This window comes from Blennius ocellaris (genome assembly GCF_963422515.1).
Source record: "Blennius ocellaris genome assembly, chromosome: 1".
NCBI classification, from domain to species: Eukaryota; Metazoa; Chordata; class Actinopteri; order Blenniiformes; family Blenniidae; genus Blennius; species Blennius ocellaris.
In genome coordinates, this window is record NC_137650.1 from 25,213,471 (window position 1) to 25,228,458 (window position 14,988).

General features: G+C 40.6%; 1 protein-coding gene across 1 annotated transcript in view; it reads right to left on the minus strand.

Moving 5' to 3' along the window:
- dagla (diacylglycerol lipase, alpha) overlaps positions 1-14,988 on the minus strand; it is a 35,736-nt gene that overhangs the window by 16,152 nt on the left and 4,596 nt on the right. Inside the window, exons 2-9 of the mRNA XM_080495661.1 lie at positions 3,901-4,002; positions 3,584-3,795; positions 3,277-3,378; positions 3,046-3,184; positions 2,852-2,939; positions 2,011-2,145; positions 1,840-1,917; positions 302-426 (exon numbers count right to left, since the gene is read on the minus strand). Of these exons, the coding sequence (XP_080351787.1) occupies positions 302-426; positions 1,840-1,917; positions 2,011-2,145; positions 2,852-2,939; positions 3,046-3,184; positions 3,277-3,378; positions 3,584-3,795; positions 3,901-3,995 (974 nt within the window). The 5' untranslated portion in view covers positions 3,996-4,002. The remainder of the gene's footprint in view (positions 1-301; positions 427-1,839; positions 1,918-2,010; positions 2,146-2,851; positions 2,940-3,045; positions 3,185-3,276; positions 3,379-3,583; positions 3,796-3,900; positions 4,003-14,988) is intronic.

Sequence of the window (14,988 nt, forward strand, 5' to 3'; positions counted from 1 at the left end):
CAGAGACAAAAAAAAGCAAATAAATGGTGGATATTTTTTTATTTTATTAAGTGGAACAGACAAGATAATCGGATAAAATGAGTTATAATTAGTATCTCAAAGCATTCAATCTGGAGGAAAGAATGTGATTAATTTGACACTGTTTGTGCCAGCGAGTGGGTCTGACTAAAGTGGTATTGTCTCAGTGGATTACCACTTGGCAAGTGTTGGCGCATGTGAAATTCAATGTGTACTGGAAACGCTCAAGAGACACAGAAACCAAATGGATCAAAACTGTGCGGGTGTATTTTTGAGCGCTTACGGGCATGAGCTCGCGAGGTGGCACAGCCCGCAGACGGGCTTCCTCATCAGGTACATGGGCCAACCATATGCAGCCAGGGCGAAGAGCATATAATAACACACATCCTTGTACATGTTCATCTCAGCCTGGGGGAAGAAAAACACAGAGAGGCGCGCACACACACACACACACACACACACACACACACACACACACACACACACACACACACACACACACACACACACACACACACACACACACACACACACACACACACACACACACACACACACACACACACACACACACACACACACACACACACACACACACGCGCCTGCATGAGAACTCGGTAACAGGAGCACAAACACATTCAGATATCACAAGACATCTTTCAGATCCTTACATAATACTTCAGTAGAAAATATACTCTGGTATATATGGGACATTGACAGTAAATATGGCATTGGTGTGGTCTTGAGAACACAAAAAAAGCTGTACAACTCATAAAAGACTATGTTTATAGTGCAGGCAAAAGTGGCCCAAATCCAACGTTTCTGCCCATCTAATTTTATTAAAACAGAATTTGCTAATTCACAAATTACTTGCAGACTACTTTATTATGAGGTACTACATTTCATAAATATTCAATGTTATTCAAAGCGACCTCACACGTCGCATGTTATCTGACTTTTACATCGATGAATTGAGACAGGCGTCACAATTCTGTGCAGAAGGTTGCGTGACAAGGCAAGATAACATTTACTCAATGGATGATGGATGGATCCGGTTGCACCTCCACAAAAGGCCTCATCCTCATAATTTGTTTTTAATCTTTTTCTTCCTTTTATCATTTGAACATAATGTCATTGTCTCTGACTGCACCAGATCAAAAGAGCTGCACACATTGACATGTGTTAGCAACCATTTTTATTGTACTTCCATCAGCACAGGATGCTGGTTGTGATGAAGTTTTCTATACATGAATGTGGGTTACTTCAGGACCACAGACCACTCACATTGGAGTCTGATCATAGTTACATCTAAATTACAATATAAATAACCACGGCAAAAACAAAACAAAAACATTGCATCTCAGGAAAAAAAACAAACCTTAATTGAGCATTAAACCTGCAGGGTGCATGCAGTCTAATTCTATGAGATTTTTTCAAAATTGGCGTTATGCACAGTGAAGAAGACGAAAACAACTGTGTATATTAAAGGGGTCTGCATCCATTTTTTTCTTGTTCTTTCATGTGATTTTCACAAATTCCCTTCTTTTCATGTTAGCAGCTTGTGAAATGTTTGAATGAAAATAACCATGACCTCTATTATCATCCTCTGTGGATGGTGTGCAATCTTTGCTTTCATGGCTAAATAAGATCCAAAAGAGCCTCCACAAATAATGGCCTTAATTCTTTTCCCCTTTTTGTTTAATTTGTTACGTATCTGAATTCTAACCATAACCCTTTTCAATATCCACATGATTTGTAAAGAGATGGAAACAAAGGTCTTGCTTAGATTCTTAGTAAGATTCTCAAACAGACAAAACTCACCAAGTTCTTAAGATCCAGGTATCGAGTGTTGCGTGTGACAGGCATTCCTGATAAAAAGGCTATAATGTCATTGTTGGCCTTTGGGGAAACAAAAACAACAGAGGGAAACAGTGATTAAGTTTAAAGGTCTCAAATACAGTTCAAACCATAACTTTTGGTATAATTGCGTACCTGGTCAAGGATGGAAGATCTCTTCGATCGTTGTCTCTGGCGAAGAAGTACCAGGCCAGCAATAATATCACTAGGCACAATGTCCAGGTCTCTGAAGAACTCTGCAAAAAGGCTGGCCACTTCTGAATATGCATCCTAAAGAGGAAAGCAGCAGAAGACCGTGTGGAGACAAAGTTGAAAGAAAGAAAAGGGAGGCATGATCACCCTGCATGGCTGAGGACGGGTGGAAGAAAATAAATGGCTGGATAGATGCTTCCCTCTTTCCTAAATGTTGTTTGTACACTTAAAAATGATGTGACAATGTTTCGTCTAATAGTCAGGACATGACTTCTTAAACCAACTAGGAATATTGTTTGCCAACAGAGAAATGAGGCATCTCATAGATTACTGAATGTATTTTAACACACCCCCGTGAGAGGCTGCTGTTTCACATGTAGAAGTACACGAACCACTGCACTCATATAGCACCTGCATACTAAGAACATTGTGTCTTTTGTTCACTTTGCCCAGCTGTCTGCTGAAAACCCATTTCTTTTTTCTATCATGGATGACTTCAGATGTGCTGAGGTTTTCTGTTTATTTTTAGCACAGCTGGTAAGTTGATCTTGCTGAAAATACACTAATCTTCAATACATATTTTATAATAACTACTTAATGTCACTTGCATTCAGCTGGGCATCACACTGCAGAATTATCATCTTGTTCTGATGCAGTAAGAACTTATTTTAATGGCTGGTTAACCTGATGTCAGAATGTCTAGAGTGACATATTTCTAGTTTTATTGCCTTTATGGTTTCCTCTAAATGGAAAAAAGAGCCTGGTTGCTTTTGGGTTGACTCACTGATTGTGTATCCTGGGCTCTTGTGCAGCACATGAAGAACTTAAGTCTCCTGCTCCAGCTGCTAGCTTGGCCTTCCTCTAGCCTGTGTCTATAAGAGGCAAAAAAGGTCAATTAAATATTGTGCGTTGTACATGCGTTTGAGACAAAAAAAACCCCAGAAAGACATTCACCCAAAATACAGGGAATCAAAATACCTTAGCGTATATGTAGTGAGATTGCGCTGACGCCGACGAGTTGCTTTGAGCTTGACAAAAGTCCGACCCGTCGGATCAAAGGTGCACATAAGAGTGATGCAAACGCTGAGTATCACAAGCCAGTTGCACGCAACAATTCCTATAAAGACAGATAAAACATCCTTCGTATTCTTGGACAACAAACCTTTTTTAATTGTGAATGTCCATACTCCTTTATATTGTTTCACTCACCCAAAGCCAAGTTTTTGGCTGTGACATCAGAGCACGGCTGATAATACTGGACAAGCCAGGCAATTCCTACTACAGCATAAGCCAGCTCCACCAACAGGATAGCTGGGGAGAGAAAGAATGGAAAGAAAGAAAGTAAGAAAGAAGGCGGTGTGAGCCGACGACAGATCAATATCTGCATGATCAATATGAACAGGGCTTGAATCCTCATCATGAAACTAATCCTCCCAACACATTCTGACAAGCATTGGGACCTAACCCTGGTCACAACAGAGCCCCACATGAACAAAGCAGTCGCGGGATGTCTTACCGAGCCGTATGTAGATGACATACTGCACAGCTTCCCTGGGCTGTGTGTATAAAATGCTGCCTCTCATGCTCAACCACATAATGGCACTCTCACATATAAGGCAGCTGACCAGGATGCCCAGGTACCCCCGTCCATGGTCCACCAGTGTTATTGAACAGGACTGGTCTGAGCCATAGGGGAGGCCGAACAGGACCACGGACAAGACCACCAACCTGGGAGAGGAAAACATGAGAAAGAGAGCAGCAAGACGGAGCAAAACGCTATATAGTGATCCTTTGATGGATGACACAATGAGTATGAAAGGAGAACAGACTAACCAGATGCAGTGTAATAGAAAAAGGAAGAGGGCAGGCAGCACCAGGTCATCACTGCCAACTGACCAGCGCCGCCGAAACATCACCATTCCAGGCATCACTGCCCTGCAGGAAACCACAGAGAGAGAAAAGAGGCTTCAGAGACAAATGACTCAACTTCAAACCATGCATTTCTCAGTAAACTGAACCGCACAGAGATTTGGAAAAAATCTCAGGTTGTGTGCCCTATTCGCAAAGAATCAAATGTCTTTACAATGCACAATGTGCACACACACACACACACACACACACACACACACACACACACACACACACACACACACACACACACACACACACACACACACACACACACACACACACACACACACACACACACACACACACACACACACACACACACACACACACACACACACACACACACACACACACACACACCTGCTTTTTTAAAGCTTCAAACAGATGAGAGCAAAAATACAAAAGGAGAAGAAAAGACTAAACTCATGATGAACAGAGATGCAGTGTGTGCAGGTCAGATCTAACATGAAGCTCAGTATCATCACCATGATAGGGGAGATACTTCCTACATTAATTCACCGATTCCTAAATTCTCCATACAGCATGTTGAAACTGAGCAAGGCCTGCAGGGATAATGACAAAAAATAGACCTTCACTGAAGAGAAGAGTGAAGGATAATGAGAGGTGAAGGAGATGAGAGGAATTGGGTGAGGGCATATGAAGAAAGTGCATTGCATAATGTAAAAAAAAAAGAGAGAAGAGATGAAGAAGCTTTAAGATACAATGCTACAGTACTGTCTATACCCGTGTGAAGAAGCTTCTTTTATGCTACACTGTCCATTCTTTGTTGGGGAAAAAAGCATTTCCAGATTACAGGAGTCGCCTCTAGGCTAAACTGAAATGAAGTGTAAAAAGGCACGGTAGGAGGGAAATAAGAGGGAGAGAGGGAGCCACAGAGAGGCTGAGGCAGGCCTTATGGTGCTGATAGAGGCTGAAACAGCCCTTATGGCTTCTGCTGCATGTTTGCTGAAAGCTTAAAGGACAGTTTTTTCCAGTATTCCAGCCAAAATAACAGAGCACACTGCGTATAACGTATAGTTCTGGTGTAGTGATGAGCTCAAGAACTGATGAAGTGAATACTTTTAAGATGTCTTCTTGGTCACTGTCCAGCACGCCTCTGCTTTTTAGTATTATTTCAAAAACTGTTTTTTGGTTGTTGTGAAACTGGCAGCATCTTCTTTTATTCACCCTTAAATACCAGTCATCATAGCTGTTAAAGTCTCACCCCACACTGTGCGTGCACAAAACAATACAGACAGATAGTTGCAGTATTCCACTGTTAAATGTAAGACTGTACAAATACATTCAGCCTGAGGTGAATTAGTGAAATGAAGCACTTTTCCATGACCGTTTACTGTAAGTGTAGAATAGATGTGACACAGTGAGATCAGAATTTAAGATTTTGTTTGTTAACCTTTGAAACTAATATTGGACAGTTATGCATTCGAGCCAGTTTTCTGGTGAGTGGTCATATTGGACCAGGAACTGGCACAGTAATTTGGTGCATACTGAGCATTCTTTTGTCATTATTTGTTCACACTTCTGTTTTCTGACTTTACGCATTTTTTCAGTTTCAGTTTTGCACAGGACTAATCGCTCAGTGATGTCGCTTGGCTTCCTTGTTAAAGTAGTCAGAGTATGGATCAAACAGATCAATTTTAAGACGTTAAATGTGCAGGCGGGCTGGAATGAATCGAGCTCAACTGGTGCAGAAGGAAGCAGAATACATCAGAATGACTTTCCTTTAAAAAAACCAAAACCAAAACAACAACAACAAAAAACACCTGTAGCTTGATGTTTCACTTTGTCTTTTCAAATACAACCTCTTCACTGCAAACAACAAAGAAGAATCATTTTAAGCATTTCCTGACATTGATTATTGGTGCAGAGTTGATAAAGACTCTCTGAAATAACTTGCTTTATAGATTATTCAACAAGTGTTCGTGTTATCTTGCAGAAATATGAGCAAGGACTTGGAAAGGAAAAGCATCTGGTCCATTAATCATAAGAATTATAGGAGGCCGTCAGGCTGATCGTATCGGATCCGAACATACACAGACCACATTTTCCACAGTGGAGTTAAGCCACTACACTGCTCCAATTACAGCTTTTTTATTGATATGCATACAAAATATGAGACACGAAAAGACAGCATTATCCAGGTAAACAAATATTGTCAATGTAACAAATCTGGCAATGACTAAGCAGCTTCCTGTTTGTATTCTCACAAAATATACACCTAATTACCTCTGTAGAAAGACATGAGGCATTTGTGCTACCACCTACATAGAGCTCAGTGGGGATGTGTAGTGTAGAATCAAAAACGCATATCCTCTGTTGGAGAAGTATCATTTTATACACAAATAAAACTTGACGGTGAACATGGATTGCCATGTTCGCTAAATCTGCTGGTCCGAGACATATTTCCATAACCTTTGTGCAGGAGCTTGACATTGGCAAACTACTATCTACCCTTTATTTGTGCCAAGTCCTTTAAGAAATCCTCCTTTTTCCCTTTAATAATAGCCATGTGATAGTGCTCCCCATGATTTCCCAAGTGGCTGCTTATTGAATTTAAACACCTGCATTGATTTGCATTGTGTCTGAATATAGATTAAAAGGTTTGCTCTATCGTTTGGAACCAACATGATAAAGAAACCCTTTATGCTCTTTTGCAGGATTGTGACTGTGGCCTTTTCCAGCTGAGATCTTCTGCTACTTGGACTCAATGTGACCCACTACAAGGATGTCAGTGCAATACTGTGGCATCATTCAGAGAACTTCATTTCTACACAATTGCTCAGTTAAAATAATACAGGCACTGACTTTTTTCATGTTGCTTATTATTCATTTATTGAATTGGACCCTTTGTTTGCCAGCATTACATATCAGAGCAATGATTGGAGGTACCTGGAATACATTAGTTTGGTATTAAATAAACAGTAGAGAAGCCAACCAAGCTTTTACTTCAAGCAGGAAAATAAAAGCGCATTGGAGTCATTTTAAATTTCAGTGTTTCAATGTTAACAAGAGTGAGTACACAATGATCCATGGACAAAATGATTTCATGACAGAAAATTGAGAGAGTGCACCTTTTGGCTTCTCTTTTCTACGGTTGCCACAGCAAATCATGTCATCCATATGTCATGATTTGGTGAGGTTTTACAGCTGATGCCCTGCAGCAGTGGCCCAGTACTGTGATTTGAACCAAACAAACCTCCAGTTACTGGATTCCTTCCCTAAACCGGAGGCCACCACCAAGGCAGAAATATTTCCTGAAATTTATACAACTCTCCTCGTCATGTCACTGCTGTAACTTATAAAATCTTTATGACAATGAGAGCAATATTTCATTTTCCATACATCCATCGAGCAGAGGACCCAGTGAGAAGCAAGTCAGACCAGGGACAACATACAAACTAAACTAAACTCATCATACTTTATTAATCCCCTTTGGGCAATTCCCTTTTCCATATTGACCCATCCTATTTCTCGGGTGAGGAGGCACAGCGCTCCAGGGAGCTGATGGGGGTCAAGGGTCTTGCTCAGGGACCCGCAATGGTGACTCCAGAGAATATGACAAGGACAGGAATTTGAACTTGTTCATATTTACAGTGAAGCAGCAGCATTACTGACAGCTCCACGTTGCTGCCCACAGCTGTTTCTATATTTTTGATAAATGCAGCACAATAATAATATTTAAAAAAATATTTTGTTGAATTAATATTTTTTTTCTTCATCTACAAAGCCCACAGTGATAGTATGGAGACAGGTCTACAAACACAACCCACATTTCTGCTGAAACCTTCATCTCGTTACAAAATCTCCAAGTTGCAAGTAGACACTACAAAAAAAATCTCTGCAGCTGTTGATACAAGAAGAAAAAAAACAACACTATAAACTATTTAGACCTCCCAAACATGGCTTTGTTAATGTTTTGGAATGAAGAGCATGGAAGTAGATTTACATTTAAACAAGTCACTTTAACCATTTGACATGATATATGCAATAATTTCCAAACAAGGTGCAAAGCTACTACTGTAGTAGTACCAATTCATCATGTCCCTGGATGGACATTGTGACAAAATACCAGGCGGTCTCCGTATACAGTAACTGTGTAAGAGCAATAATTCCCTTCTCTGTTCCACTCGGTGGAAGCAATGAATAGTAGAACTAGTTTTTTTTGTGTCGTGCTCTAATAAAAGGAGGTGTCCGCTGTGCACCAGACTGTGAAATGCCTGATACAGCTGCTTGAATGTTTACCTTCAAGCAGCACAGTTCTTGGCATTACCGTCAATACAACAAAACATTTGAGCTCATCACCTTGTACCAGACAATTAGACCCTCACCAACAATGACTTAACCTTGCAGTTCCTGCTTTAAAACACAACAATCTTATGAATTTCAGCAATTAAAACACAAGAGCAGCTTCACACAGACGTCAGATGCTTAAAAGTGCATCATCTAAAACTGTGCCGGCACATCACCAAGTAGTATGAGGGGAAAAACAATATTGTTTAAAACACAATTACCATAGACTCATTTGGGCTCACTCTGGCAAATTTCCCTGAGCTGTTTTGGTATGCGATTAACAAATAGCTAAACCATCAAAGCAAAAGAGGTCAAATCTGAGCAGTGGAGTGACAGTATGAGGGTTTTACATCCGACCAAAGCTCTACAGCAGGTGGTTTCACTGATTGGCAGACTTTCAGCCAAAGAGGACAGACAACACAGTGAAGTCAGCTGCAGTTGGAAGAAAAGAAAGAGAAGAAAAACAGTTTGCTCTCAGTCCTCTGCAGCAAATGTTGTGACACCCTGGTGCAGAGTTTGGGTACTTGCTGTGAATATTCATAAAAAGATGGGAATGGAGCTGAAAACTCAAAAGGGAACAAATGATCCTCAAAGCCAATGCATCAGAAGAACCGTTGACCTGCAGATTTCAGTTTATATTCATATTTATTTGGTAATGTGGGCCCTCAGCTTTGGCACAACTGAAGTGGGTGAAGGAAACAAGGGCGTGTGAACGAGCTCATATGACAGAAGTCACATCACAGCTACTTGCAAGACTATCTGGGTTGGCGTGGCGACATTAAAGAGGACAGTGAAGGGAGGGAGAGAGGGAAGAAATAGGGGATGGAAAGAAACCAACATCTGAATGACCCCCTCATAACAAGAGAGAGAGAGAGAGAGAAAAAAAATCTAATTCAGGTCAAACAATCAGGGCAGTGAAATCAAAAAGCGCTTGTTTAAATGCAAAGGCACAATCTAGACCACCAGGGACTCAGTTATCAGCACTCCTTTCCATATCTGTTGATACGATGCGACCCAAAAACTCCCAGTAGAGGGCTCAACAGTGGGGGAAAAAACATTAGGACATAATTACAAAATAAAAGTGATTACAGAGTAGCCACGCAACCTTATTGTTATGTACGTCTGGTGAGCAAATCTATGAAGTCTGTTAGGGTGAAAATATCAGCTCTTCCCACTCAACCAAACATAACTGCCAGTAGTTATCCCATTCAGACATGCAGAGGAGACTATATTAGGTAGGTTGTTTTATTTTACTCAACTGTTACGCTAATGTGACGTGTGTGGGGTAACAGTGCATACAAGATAAGTAGGTTTACGTTGTGTGTCCATGTAAAAGTGTCAAACATTTATTGTGGTTTTTGATCTTGCAGGTCAAACACAAATGGTCTAATACCTACAAGCTGAAAGAATGCCATTGATTACACTCTTGTTCGCGTATGAAAGGACAAAGGTCTCGTTCACACCAGGCCCGGAGTGGCTAATCGGGAGGCCCAGGACAATTCCTGGTGGGCTGATCTGATGTTTGGGCTGCTATGGCCGGTGTTCACCTTTTTTTTTTTTTTCACAGCACTGGGTTGACCACACGCTGTTTCCGCTGTTCCTGTTGCCACCCCCGCCTCCCTCCACTGGCAGCTGCTTTTCTTTAAAATAAACGTTGTTAAAGTTTGCACCCGACAGCTTCCCTTTTTTGCCGACGCACCCTGACGAAGCAACACGTCCGTTCAGTTGGTCAGTGGGTTTGAAAGATGGGTAGAAAGAGCAAGGTGGAGCAGAGGAAGCTAGAATTAAACAGAGGAAAGCTCTGGAAACAGATGAAACAAAATGGACAACTTTTCCATTGAAACCAGCTCACGGTTAGAAACAACACATGATGATGGAACAGTTAAGATGTTTAACCTTGCCTCCAAACCACTGTTCAATTTAATTATCAAGTCAATGAAATCTGGGGCGTTGTGGCATTTAACATGAAATTATATAACTTGAATAATAGTATGATGCAACGCCACATAACTGGGAAACCAGATCCAGCAGCCCCAAGCAGGACTGATCTCAGGACAGACCATATTATTATATTCAATATAATGAAGAGTAGGATGGAGACCTGCTCCATACAAGAAATGTCCTGAGATTCTATAGGATTCAGCTCTACATTAATGAAACTGAGAATTTAGATCACATGTAACAACCAACTGTAAGATTGAACATATAAGATATCTCATGTAAGATATCACATGTAAGATTATAATTATATGATTTTAATAGGTCGTGATCTAAAGTGGGCCGGTCTGAGGTCTGAAACTCCAGGGCTGAAAATGAGTCCCACTCCGGCCTTGGTTCACACTGCAGGCAAATGTGACCCAATTCTGACTTTTTTGCTCATAAGTTGACCCTATATCCGACCTGTTTTCTGGCCGTGTGAAAGCTCTATTTCTGATTTTTTTTTTTCACACCACACCCAGGCCTTGCTCATATGTAGGACCAATTCAGATTTTCTTTTCTTTACATACGACCGCGTCGTCATTGACATGTGACTGACGTCGCACATAAGTGCCGGAGGAAGCGGCTCCGTGAAAACATTAAATGCTGTTAAAAGTGATGCTTTTTTCCCCTACTCATTCTTCTTTCCCTTGTCATGGTGTCTAGATTTTGTCGGCCTGTGTTTAACAACCACCTGAAAAATGGATCTACACCCACGAACCTGCGTTGCCAGATATGGCGAGTCTCCCCAATTGCAGAGTCAAATTGTCTTATGTCTTAACTTTATTTCATGCTTTTGAAATAATGCTTTTGTCATCTATATTTACTTCTGTCAACACTGACTTCCTTGCATGTGCTCTGAGCACAGTTAGACATTTATAACTGTTTATTTCAAACATGTTGCATCTATCTTGCTTGTTTTTAAACGTCAGCCTCCTTTGATGAACTGCAGCCAAACACTATTTCCACAAAACATTAATTCTTCATAATAACCCATCGATAATGTCTCTGAATTGTTTTTATTGTCAGTTTTACTTTCACCGGATCCCTTTTACATCGATTTTTGGCTTTAAAAAAGCTTGATCAAAGTAATGAATCATTTAAGTGATTGACTAATCCATCAGTTCAGCAGGTACAAACAATGAACCACTTTGAGAAATCCATTACTATTACCATCAGTGCTATTATCAGTAGGAGGTACATGGTCATTACCAGCCATGTTTTTGGTCACTGTTGTTTCATAAATCATTTCTGGCATGAGCCCAGGCAGGCCAGACCATGTCTGATTCGTATCATCTGTTATCAGGATGCATTCTCATTTTTCAGGTATTTGTTAGCACACAAAAAGAACCACAGATACCGAAGTCAATTCATATTTCTGACTGATCACTCCGGAGAGTGTGAGGGAGATCAATATGCAAAGAATACCTAAAAAAAAACCCTTAACTGCCAAAAACTGATGAAACGGAAGAAATAGGTGCTGACATCACACATGATACATGAATACTAATTCAGTCTCAGTTTCACTGCAGAGGGTTGTCTTTCTACTTCTGGAAATGTATCAAGCTGCTTGCTAACTCATGAAATCCACCTGATGAGACATGTAATCAGTGTAAACAATTAATCAGCACTGACCTCTGATGAGAAGGTCTTTGTGAGCTTCATTTCATGGAAGAGGAGGCCGGCTATCAGTCTCATGTCTCAACCCACCATATTCACTAATAGCTGTTGCCTCGTCAAGGGCTTTCCCATCCATCACTCGGATGATGTTGGCCCATTAGTCCTGTGGTTTGGCTTCTGCTGCAGACAGCAGCAGATGCACTTGGCCTTTTTTCACCATCGACAAACACTAACACATCCTAATGAAAAAGTATTCATCTTTTTTTCCCCCCCCCCAGTCTTTTTAACTGATGAGGAAGGAACATATATTATGAATTCATGCAATTAATTCCAGACAAAAACTGATGATTAATTCGAAGTCAAAATAAATCACTGTCAGTCCTGATTAAAATGCTACAGGTCATCATCTTGTAGATTATTGAAGCTTGATTTAGTTTTAAATGAATGCCATTCATAAAATGATTCCTTGGTTGAAGACATGACGCTGATGAGTCAGTGAGCTTTAGACTCTTAAATCCGAATTTAAATCCTCACCTAAATTCATAGAAATACAAAACATTTCAAACCAGTGTATGGTTTTAGTTAACTCAGATGTACATTAGTGAGACTTTGTGTGTAAACCAGAACGCTGACAAAACAACAACCCCACTGTATTGTAGTGGTTGGCCACAAACCAAAAAAACCACATAGTGTCTGAATTGTGTGTATAGTTCACATGTTTTGGACTTTTTTAAGTGCTTGGGCTTTCTCCCACAATCCAAACAAATGCTTGTGAGGTTAATTTGAGACTTTGATGGCCCGAAGATGTGAAACGTGTCCGTCTCTCTGTGTCGGACTGAAAACCTATCCAGGCTGAACTCTGACCTTTGCCCCAAGGCAGCTGGGATAAGCTCCTCCTCCTCATGACCCTAAGCTGCATAGAGTGAGGACAACAGATGAATCAATATTTACAAACAAATTCTACAAATTCCTTCTTTTTTTTTTTGGATCCGCTGATATTTTCTCAAGCAGCAAATACACTTTGTTCCAGCACCTGAAGGTGCCACAAACCCTGCTGGGCACATAACCACAGATCAAAAACAGCATCCAAGTGTCAAAAAGCTGACCTTTAAGGCAACTCCACGGCACAGATAAATCTCAGCTGAACTGTTCTGCACTCTGTTGTGGAAGATGCATTCTGCATGAGGCATGAGTCATGCAAATGCTTGACTCTGGTCCTCTGCATGTGACTCCATCTGCATCCAAATGACACGTCTTTTGTGGAACAACCATGATATACTCCTGCATGTGCGCCCTGCTTTTGTACTCCACATAGTGTGCCATTGTATGCCGTGTCCATACCCACGTGATGCAACAACAATGACAGGGCTCCCCCCCTCTATCATCATCATTGTGTTTGACATGGACAAACACCGTATAGGTATGCAGCACAGTGTCATGCTGGGGTTTTTTTTTTTTTTTCCCCCAAACAGGCTCAAATACACTTTGATCAATAATAATCTGAATTTTATGGATACAAAGCACATATTTACAGTTTTGTTCTTTTCAGTAGTTGAAGTGACAACTCGTCCATCGGGACTGCAGATGGAAACTAGCAATGGCTAAAATCTGATACGAAGCATCTTTTCTTTAAGATTCACATTTTTGTACATTGTCCTTGAAAAAAATAAGACAAAATTAAATAAAACACATTAAAATACAATATATCTCGTGACAAAAGATATCATCAATGCATCACTGCATTACACGGAGATTAGATTCGATCAGGACTCAGCAGTGTTGCATATTCCTTGTTTAACAGACAGCAGAGTGATCTGGTATGAAAAGCAGCAGGTGATTTAGTATCTTAGTTTAGTCTCCCTCTCACTCACAATGAGTCTGCTGCAGCAACAGCAGCATCAAGCCAAGCTGTGGCACACAGCCTGCTGGGTACAGCCTCTTTATTTTCTATCACATTCTCTCTCTGCGTAACCCCTCCATCTATCATCACTGTAACCAAACTCAACAACACTTAGTTTGTCTAGCAAGCGTCTCTGTGCACACACACAGATGACAACAGATATTACTAACTGGTTTGAAAACAAACAGCTGAAAGATTCAGTACTTAACCACGACACTATGCCTGTTACTGTGACATAATCGCGTGAAACGCTTCTCCACTTTTTAATATAATCATAATGAAGCAAGCCTCCCCCCCCCCCCCCCCCCCGCAGAGCCACTGGAAAGGCACACTCTTAAAACTGACGATCCTTCCCAAATCTAGAGTACATATGAGTTTCAAACAATCATCTCCTCTATTGTTAGCACGACCGTTCTGCAAAGTTTGTTTTTCTAACATGATCCAACTGTGGTTAGCTTTACCCTTCTGTGTGTAACAGCCCCATATGGTCATGTGGGAACGATTTTAAAATGTCAGAAAATAATTATTTTCTCCAAATGAATACAACTAACGCAAATATACACAAACTGGAGCTGGATTATGAAGTAAGGGTTGCATAGAGACAACATTTTTGGAGTGTTCCTGCCTCCATGACCAGATTCCCTTCAGGGTATAAAAGTATAGTTCACTTTAATTTGTTTCTTTAATATATAGTCGTTCAAACAGACAGATGCCACCACAAAGCCATTGAAGGTAGCCACAATTTACACATAAAAGCACAACATCCACCTGCCATAGAAAACGGGCCACTGTGCCAGCGAAGCTGCGAGTATTGTTCTGAGGAGGACATTTCAATAACCACAAAACACTGCTTCTTTTTTTGCTGTCAAGTGGGTGGCAGTTCTGCAAAATAATCTAAAAGCACCGTTCCATTTTGTGAGTGGCCTTCCCAAATTGAGATCAAACAACAGTCGGACAGGAAATACCCACTGTTGAATGGCAAGACTGGATATAATCTGCTTTCAGTTTATGATATGAAAATGTATACATTTTTAAATAATGGAGTAGTTATTGTCTTTTATGTCTACACTGCCATCATTCAGAGGAAGCAGATATTGATTTTTAATTACATGGCTTTAGTGACATTTGAATGTTAGCTACGTACTGAAATTCCCACATGCAAAGTTCAGACTCAGACTCTTTCGAAATAGAATTGACTAACA